The following is a 10088-nucleotide window of genomic DNA, read 5'->3' as shown; positions in this document are numbered from 1 at the left end:
GGGGGGGGGGGGGGGGGGGGTATTTTATTGGTGATGCAGCTTGGGTATTTATGTAGCCTGAAAGACTGCAGGCACTACTCAGGGCAGAAATTAGTTCCTCCACTCTCTCTACGTTATTTTGGTAGAAAATAAATACTCCATTTCCTGGAAAAAATAAACCTCATAAGGAATAAAAAGTCTGTTCAGTCCGTTTTTGTACATTTTCAGTCAGCAGCATCAGTCCTGTCACTACAGCACAGGTAAAGTAGGTTTCAGCAATGAGCAAAGGACAATTAAAAAGAAATACACACATCATATTTGGATGAACAAATTATTCAAGTTGAAAATCTTTACTGATGTTCATTGTGTAATTTGTTTAGAACAAAATGATGTAACAACAGTCAGTGGAAACCAAAATCCTCAACCCACTGAGGGCTGGATTCACAATCACACTAAATATCAAAGTGAAAACTTGAAATCACAGGCTGATCGTACTTGCGTGAATTTCATCATGGGAACTCATAATGTGACTCAGTAGTGTGTCTGGCCCCCGTGTGTCTGTATGCACTCCCAACAACGTCTGGACATGCTCCTGATGAGTCGGCGGATGGTGTCCTGGGGGATCTCCTCCCAGACCTGGATCAGGGCGTCAGTGAGCTCCTGGACAGTCTGTGGCGGTACTTGGCAGCGTCAGATACGTAACGTCCCATAGGTGCTCAACTGGATTTAGGTCATGGGAAAGTGAGGGCCAGTCAATGGCATCAGTGCCTTCATCACCCAGGAACTGCCCACACACTCTGGCCGCATGAGGTCAGGCATTGTCCTGCACCAGGAGGAACCCAGAGCCACTGTTCTGGTGTTCTCTGGCGATGCCAATCGATCTGCACAGTGTGGGCTGTGAGCACAGGTCCCACTAGAGGACGTGGGACCCTCATGCCACCCTCATGGAGTCTGTTTCTGACAGTTTGGTCAGAAACATGCACACCAGGAGCCTGCTGGAGGTCATGCTGTAGGGCTCTGGCAGTGCTCCTGTTCCTACTCGCACAAAGGAGCAGGTAGCGGTCCTGCTGCTGGGTTGATGCCCTTCTTCGGCCCTGTCCAGCTCTCCTTGTGTAACGGCCGGTCTCCTGGTATCTCCTCCATGCTCTTGAGACTGTGCTGGGAGACACAGCAAACCTTCTTGCGACCTCAGGTATGGATGTGCCATCCTGGAGGAGCTGGACTACCTGTGCAACCTGACAGGCTGCAGGTGCTGCCTCATGCTACCAGTAGTGACAAGGACACTAGCAAAACACAGAACGAGACAAGAATCAGTGAGGAAGGATCAGGAGATGTAAACCACATGTAAAACCTTTCCTTTTCTGGGGATTGTCTTGCTTTTGCCTCTCCATTGCACCTATTGTCACTTTCATTTGCACCAAAAAGAGGTCATTGGTGATTCACAACCACTTGTGCTTCCTAAATGGCCAGATTGATATCCCTGAAGTTTAACTGACTTGGTGTTCTACTGTGATGATTAAGTGTTCCCTTTTTTTTTTTGAGCAGTGTACATTACTTCATCATACTTTCATATTTTTATCTGAAAGAGATATTCAATTTTATTCTAAATTTTAAAAAGTCTTGACTTTAACTTGGTCCTGATTTAATCATATTTTCATTTACAGTTAATATTCTCCTAAATCTGTAACGCACAGAACTCTTTGTAGTAAAGATGCTAATACAACATTATCTATCATAAAGTATCACGTCTCTATAAAGGAAACGAAACATGGTTTTACAGAGATCTACATTCCCACATTCCCACTCCAAAATACAACATTATACCAGGATTTAAGATGTAGTAAATACACAGGCTCAACCTCCGAGCTAGACCTTCACCCAACTATACAGCTTTTTTGTTCATGTACTACTGAGTTTGTGAGTGTGTGTGTGTGGAGTTATTAAGCTTTAATTATGCACAAATTAATTTTGCTGTCCAGCTGAGAAGTGTTGATATTTCCCCTCTCCACATCCATCAACAGTCTGCACAACGCTGTCGTAATTCCTGCAGCATTATTAACACCAGGCGATCAAAAACTCTGCGGCCAGCAACTAATCAATCAGGCAAACTGCCATGGCAGCAGAGAGATAGAGAGAGAGAGAGAGGAGAGGGAAGGTGATCATGATAGATCAGGATTTATGTTGTTACTGCAGTGCAGTGTCACTTCTGAGCTCATTGTGTCAGGGCTTTTATGAAATGATAGGCTAGTCACTGCAGACTGGCTCATTGTGCGTGTGTGTGTTTGTGTGTGAGAGAGAGAGAGAGAGAGCGAGAGAGGAAGAATGAGTAAGCACAATCATTTCTTCAGAATGGTGATAAACACTGTGTGATTTATGTCCACAGCACAGTCCTTTCTTCGCGGAGCAGCTGACGGCGTTTCAGGTGTGGTTGACGATGGGTGTGGAGAACAGGAACCCTCCTGAGCAGCTCCCAATTGTACTGCAGGTACAAAAGCACAAACACACGCACACACACACACACACACACACACACACAAACATACACAGCACTCACCTTGATACACGCTCTCTTTTTTCTTCTGTGTCAGTTTGCTTTTTTACTGCGCCATCTAAATACATTCATATTTCCAAAGCATGTAAAGGAAAGAATCGGATGAAGAAAAAAAGCAGCTTTATGCAGCTTTTAATGAAGCCTGATTATATAAGAACACCGTCACTGTCTGGTGGAAGGTAGAAGGCAGGTAAAAACTGAGCTGCTGCTCCTGCTGCGTTTCTCGCTCCCACGAACAAAACATGAAGCTTTTCAAAATCAGACAGGCTCCTAAAGTTTGAAAAATATTTTTTCCGAAATGTTTCTCTCTCTTTCTCTGTCTTGCTGAGCTTATTCAGTATTATAATTATAACTCATTATGAGCTGTGAAAACATTTTTAGTGGTAGTCAGTGCTGATGGCTTTTGGAACAGTGATGTGTAGAGAGTTTCAGACTGTAAAATAAAGAAATAAAAACCTTTAAAGAAAATAGAATAGTGGAATAAGCTGATACATATGATGCAGACAGATCTTCTGTTTCTTTCTTTCTTCTCTCAGTGTCTCATGTTTTGCATCGTGAAATTGCACTGGACAGCAGTTTTCGCACTCGCACACCAATGTTCTCACTTTGTTCTCTGTATGATTTAAAGTGGAGCACTGTTATTACTGTACTGTATATTTCACAGTACAGGAGGAGCTGTATGTTTCAAGTTTCACTATGTTTCTGTATGTTTCTTTATGAATATGTGAGCGAATGGGAACTAGAAAGGCGCTATATAAGTGCAATTAATTTACCATAAAAGCATTTCAGTAACTCTTCTAACATGGCGGCTACAGTACATGTATGCTTTATAGTGTTTAAGAGCACTATAATAACTTTCTCCTTGAATTATTTGTCATGTAACAAACCACAAAATACCACAAACCACAAAATACTGTGAATGAAGCAGTTTCATCCAGTCCTGACCTGATTCTTCTTAATCTCAACCTTTAAAAGTGAGTTTAATTCATTTTTTCCCCGTCTCTGCGAACCTCTTTTGTCCAGCCAGGGAAGCTTTTTACAAATCATCTCTCCTCCCCTCACACTTCTCATTTATTTTGATAGCAGACCTACTGTGCGCTACCAAAATAATGCACAAAAAAATACTAAAAGAGCAGAAATAACCCAGATAAAACTGCATTAATCATCAGTCTTACTCAGCTGTTGTTATTACAGTATGACCATCCAACAAAACTCTTTAAAGACATCATGTTTGCTCTAACACTGTGTCTGATCTGCATGAAACAGGAAGCAGAATAAATGATGGGATTGATGTGAAAATGTTTGAGGGGATCTGGGTTACTTAGTGAGAAGTGGGGGTGAGAGTCTCTTGAACTCATGATGGTCATTTATTAAACCACATAAATGAGTTTAAAATCCGTCACTGGTGCAGCAGTGAGAGAACTAACAACATTCTTCTTCCTTGATATTATTTCCACCAGCACTTCCACCCGTGCACCAGGAGTCAAATATCATGCATCTGAATTATTATTAATTATATAACTGTGACCTGTGTTTGAATACCAAAGTGCCATTACTTTGTCAGGCAGGTGAAGACAGGAATGGCTTCACTTCTCATTAGGCACGAGCAAACTCAGTGGTCCACGAGTGTCTTTATTAAACACACACATCACCTGCCAAGAGTCCACCATTAGCATAAAATTTTATTACAACAATACTTTTAACACCACTACCTCTCACTGCTCCTCTTTTTTTCTTTCTCTCTCCCTTTATTTATCTGCGTTCTCCACCTTTACACAAGACGCTCTTTCCTTCAGGGCACCACTTTAGCTCTGCCAACAGAAACGTGTGATTTGCGCTGCAAAATAATTCCTGCAAATTAAGCCCAGCATTTGCGGCCCAATTTTCTTCCTTACAACACTGCAACAAAGGCTGTGACAAGAACAGTGTCTACTGTGTTCCCTGAAGTGGTGTTAAACTTGTTTGGGATGCTTTAATTGGGGTGAAATCTTGCCAAAACCTTGTAAGTGTGCGTCAGCTGTTGAGTTACAGCCCTCCCTCCCTTTCCCTCGTCCTCCCACCACCCTCCCGTGGGGTCGTACAGTTGTGGTGTTGTCTTATACCACAGCGGAGTAGTGGTGTGCCGCTGTCCGTGTTGAATGGTAATTTCCTGCTGACTCAGCACGCTGCGAGCTGCAGCCCGTCCATACAGCAGTTCTGTCGGGACCCGTTAAAAGCCGAGGAAAAGGCGCACGGCTAGGGGAGCACTTGTGTGTGTGTGTGTGTGTGTGTGTGTGTGTGTGTGTGCTGTTGAAGTGCAAGAGAAGAAGTAAAGCAGCTGTAGCCTTTAAGATTAAGCAACATTATGCAGCTTTACACCATGATGGGAAGTAATTCGTGCCCTCTGATGTATGATGTGGACACATAAACAGGTTTTATACCCTTTTAAGTACACGGTTGTATAAGATTGAACTTAGGCTAACATGTTCTTAGAGGATTTACGATTTGATGCCAAAATATAATCTGGCTCCATTTGAAAGACGCAAAGAGCGACTAGAAAAGGGCAACAGAGAGTAATCCATCAATAATGCTCTTTAATGAAATGAGCAAAGGGAGGACAACAGAGCTCAGGAAGGAGAGACACAGTGCGGCGTTGTCTTGACAACAGGCGTTTCATCCAGAAAGGATTAACAGATTTTGCATAGGGATTACAACATCCCTAAATTGTGATGTTACGTTAACAGCTGCACATTCACAGTCACACACATTTGGCTTTGTCAGTAAAGTGATTAAGGACATGCATATGCATCATATAATACCATGACGACGTGTGTCTCACAGCTCATGCACACAGCGTGATCGTAGGAAGTGCTTACTCATCGCAGTAAAGGAGATTGGAGTCAGGGTGTTACACAGATAAGAAACAGAGACAAATATGCACACACATTCTCATGCATTTTAATATCACAGCATTGCTCAGGGATTTTATTTTCATCCGTGCTACGATGAAATGTATGTTGATGTGTTACTTGAATCATGTGCATAAAATGAGCTTATGTATGTGTGACTGTGGTAAATGAAACTGACATCTTTGTCAAATCCTCATTCTTGCTCCCTCCGTATTCTGGCATGGTGGTTTTTCTTATTCCTACAGAGCGCGCACACAAACACACACCTACGTCACACACAGGTCCATGTTCACACGCTCTTCCTTGGAGCTGGAGGTAACCCTGGGCTGGTCTTCCCCGGCCTCCTTCTGTTGGTGTGGTCACGCTCACCAGGTTAAAGTAACGGAAGACACTAATTATAAATGATGTGTTGGAGGAAATGTCCCTGTCTGTGTGTGTGTGTGTGTACCTGGGGGCCTCCATATGCTTGTTCCCACACACACACTGGGACAGTCACATGGGGATGTAGCAGTGTCCAGCCCTCACACAGGCTTTGTGCTGCACTGCGCTTAATGCTGCTTAAAACGACACACACGCACACACACATTTACATTTTTAGCACATAGCATATGCATCCTTAAAATAGTCCTCCTTGGCCAAAACCGCTACATCGTGATCCCACATAGCATCACTGTTATATTGCGTGAACACACACGTAAACCAAAACCAAGATGCACACACACACACACACACACACACACACACACACACACACACACACACACTGACGTATTGTCCTGAAACAGTATCTCCTTAAGAAGCCAAGTGAAATGGCAGCCAAGAGGACGCACCCAATCACCCACACATCCATGCACATACACACTCACTATATTTATGTGTGTGTCTGTGTGTGTGTGAGTAAACAAGTTCAGCCGGATGCCAGTGTGTCAGTAGTAGTGGTGGGAGAGCCACCTGTTTCACTCCACCTCCTCACTCCTCGCTGCAGTTTCTCCTGCTGTCCTTCCTCTTCCTCCTCTTTCTTTAATCTCGGACTTCCTCTTGATTCAGACGCAGCAGAGCTGACCTACGACCTCTGCTCTCTTTCAGGTCCTCCTTAGTCAAGTGCATCGGCTTCGGGCTCTAGATCTGCTTGGACGGTTTCTGGACCTCGGACCCTGGGCGGTCAGTCTGGTGCGTTGAGCTCTACATTTACTGTGCTGATGATGATGGGTTTCGATTAAAAAGAGATCAATTCTAAACCTTAGAATAGCATGAAGCCTTCAGATGGTATGAAAGGGTGTCTAACCAAACATTGGTAGTTTTATGTGCTGAGGATTTGAGATCTCTATCACTGAGATTTCTGTCCACACCCCAACACAATGAAGGTGAAATGAATCTGAACCAATGAAAAAATGACAAAAAAAAAAAGTATCTGTGTTACTCTGGATGATCCACAGACTTCACTCTGAAGAGTTTTCAATGGAACTACCGGTCAGCAAGTGTGTGGATTATCCAGAGACATTTTTACAGGAAGGACACATGGCTGATGACCTTTTCAGATGTATTTTTTCAATGAACACACAGCTCACAGGGCATGACATCTAAAGAGCACGAACAAAACGTTATTGTCTGATATTTTGATATAATCTGCTGTATTGCGATAGGGGAGTTTCAAAGGCAGCTATCTCAAAATCTTGGCACATCAAATGCACAGTGTCTGCATGGCTAGCTACCAGGTAAATGAGAAAATATATCTTTTTGTAATTTTGGTATACTGACCCTTTAATATGGGTTGTTTTTAAAAAATAAATAGCCACAAAGTGCATTGTTAAAGAAGCTGGTGTTTCAAAATATACTAATTCTTCTGTCTTCTTATGGTGGCAGTTTGGAAATGTTTGAAGCTGGAGACATAGTAAGCTTAACAGTAACTTGCGTATTTCCAGGAGACATTGGTTAGTTGAAAACTAAAATGAACACATTGTAGAGATTAAAGAAAGAGTGTTTTAATAAGTGTGAACTTCAGCTGTGAATCTAGGTGCATTTTTTAGAGAGCCAGGCTAGCAGTTTCCCTCTTGTGCTAAGCTTAGCTAAGCTTATTACGTCCTCGATGCAGCTCCATGTTTAGTGGACAGACTTGAAGTGGTATCAATTATCTCACTTAAATTTCAGAAAGAACTTGAAACAGAGTAATCCTTAAAATATTGAACTATTTCTTAAGGCTTAGAAAAAACACTGTTAATTTTGTAGCGTGTTTACCATAACTGACAGGTCACTCTCAGTTAGCTAGCTGCCGCTACTGGACCCAACTCAGCTGAACACAAAATACATTGCTTTGTAAACAGATAGTGAAGTGCTATATCTACATGAAACACTCTGTTGAAGCTAACTAATTAAGCTATTTCTTTTTATTATTTTGAAGACATTAAGTAATATTTTTCTTAATATATTGTGTAGTTTATTTGATTTGACTATGGCTTACAGTCATAGTTAGTAGCATACTATACTGTATGCTCCAACGGGCAAACTCCTCTTATTGGCAAAGCTGAAACTGAGCACAGACATTTGAGCTTAAGTCAGAAGTCAGACCATTGTCTTTAACTATCTCTGCTCCTTCTCGTGTACATGTTTACAGTTCAGGCCACAGGTGTGTCTGGTCGGTCGGACTTGGACAATCACATTCAGCAGCAGGCCTGGCACACAACTGCAATATCAATAGGGTTTTTTTAAACACCATTGTTGTGTGTGTTTGTGCGTTTTTGCTTGTGTTTCCAGGCCCTGTCTGTAGGGATCTTCCCCTACGTGTTAAAGCTGCTTCAGAGCTCAGCCAGAGAGCTGCGGCCGCTGCTGGTTTTCATCTGGGCTAAGATCCTGGCTGTGGACAGTGTAAGTCACGTAAAACACTCATACACATTAAAGTCTTTCTGTCTCATCCCTTCTAAACCCTCGCTGTCTTGAAATTTTATCAGTGTTTTTACATCAGAGGTTTAAAGGTGCCGTATGTAAGATTTAGTGGCATCTAGCAGTGAGGCTGCAGATTGTTATCAACTGAATACCCCTCCCCCCACCCGAAAGGAGACCCTTACGGTAGCCTATAGGTAATGTTAAAACATGAAAGGCCTCACTAGAGCCAATGTTTGGTTTGTCCATTGTGGGCTACTGTAGAAACATGGCGGTGCAACATGGTGGGTTTCATGGAAGAGGACCCACTCCCTATTTAGATATAAAGAGCTCATTCTAAGATAACACAATGCATCTTATTTTCAGGTGTTTATACACTAATAAAAACATAATTATGCATTCATCCATCCATTTCTGCCAGTAGATCCCCCTAAATGCCACACACTGGTCCTTTAATCTCATTATATGAATTCTGTCTGCTTTGTAATGACTTACACAAGGGATGAATAAAGGACATGTCTGCTTTAGGGGGTTGAAATTAAGAAAGATTAAAGAAAGACTGTTAATGAATGTCTGCACAGTTATGTCAGGGGCCTAATTTTTTGTACCAATGATTTTACAATGAGAAAAAGCAGCTCTGTTCAAGCATACAATATGGTATATTTTTGTGTTTGGATGCTTTCAGTAAATGTAAATCAAATCTGAAATTGATAAAGCTGCTTTAGTTGTTTTTAGTTTGCTATGATGAAATATTTGTTCATTATTGAGAAAGACTGCCAGTCATACATTTCAAATGACTCCTTTTGCCTTGATTTTATTTTTCATAAAAGAAAACTGCACACTCCCACACACTTTTTGTAAATGTTTCAATCACACAGTGACTTTGATCTAGAGCAGTTAGCTTAACTGTCAGCTTGACTAAAAATATGAATAAACACCAAAGCCTAATGCAGTAAGTGCCTCAAAGTAATCTGCTTTGTGAGTCACGTAAAGTATAAAGTCATGGTATTTTTTACAATAACGAAATTGTTGAAAATTACACCTACATAGAAATTTTTCAATACAAACAATCAACAGTATGTAGGAGCTACCAAGGGTGAAATGTCCAACTACTCTCTATGACAGAACTGCTGTATGAGTGGAAAGTAAACTTAAGCAACATCTGCAGTAAAGTGCACACTTCTCTTCCTCTCTCTCTCTCTCTCCCCCTCTCCCTCTGTCTCTGCAGTCATGTCAAGCTGACCTGGTAAAAGACAACGGACACAAGTACTTCCTGTCAGTTTTGGCCGACAATTACATGCCAGTGAGTATTGACCAATCATGTCAACACATTTGTGAAGAAAATGACTTTTTCTTGAACAGAATATAATGGTACATATCACTGTCTTTCTCTTTGATTTTGATCTTTAACTTGTCACTTTACTGACATGAGTTGAAGAGTTCAACAGAAACATTTCAGAAAGAAGTGTTACATCAAATGAGATCTCAAAGTTCCTTTCAAATTCAAAGGTGCTTTATTGGCATGACAGTTTGAAGAACTGTGCATGTGTGTGCATGTGTGTGAGTGCGTGAATGCGTGTGTGTGTTTAGGTGTCAGGTTGTGGCCTGTTGATATATATACAGTATATAAATATCTCGTCTCGTCTCGTCGTCTCCCGCTTATCCGGATCCGGGTCGCGGGGGCAGCAGCCTCAACAGAGAGGTCCAGACGGCCCTCTCCCCAGCCACTTCCACCAGTTCCTCCGGGAGAATCCCGAGGCGTTCCAAGGCCAGCCGAGAGATATAATCCCTCC

At 42.0% G+C, this 10088-nt stretch overlaps 1 protein-coding gene across 3 annotated transcripts in view; it reads left to right on the top strand.

The window, feature by feature from the left end:
* rptor (regulatory associated protein of MTOR, complex 1) overlaps positions 1-10088 on the top strand; it is a 182566-nt gene that overhangs the window by 116455 nt on the left and 56023 nt on the right. For all 3 annotated transcript variants that reach the window (XM_023406877.2, XM_023406876.2, XM_087174130.1), the window contains exons 12-15: positions 2363-2464; positions 6505-6588; positions 8170-8280; positions 9524-9598. In XM_023406877.2, the coding sequence (XP_023262645.1) occupies positions 2363-2464; positions 6505-6588; positions 8170-8280; positions 9524-9598 (372 nt within the window). The remainder of the gene's footprint in view (positions 1-2362; positions 2465-6504; positions 6589-8169; positions 8281-9523; positions 9599-10088) is intronic.

The sequence above is a fragment of the Seriola lalandi genome, unplaced genomic scaffold, assembly GCF_002814215.2.
Source record: "Seriola lalandi dorsalis isolate HSWRI2012SDOR001 ecotype SW California unplaced genomic scaffold, Sedor1 jcf7180002054318, whole genome shotgun sequence".
Lineage (NCBI taxonomy): Eukaryota > Metazoa > Chordata > Actinopteri > Carangiformes > Carangidae > Seriola > Seriola lalandi.
This window is presented reverse-complemented; position numbering and strand designations above follow the sequence as displayed.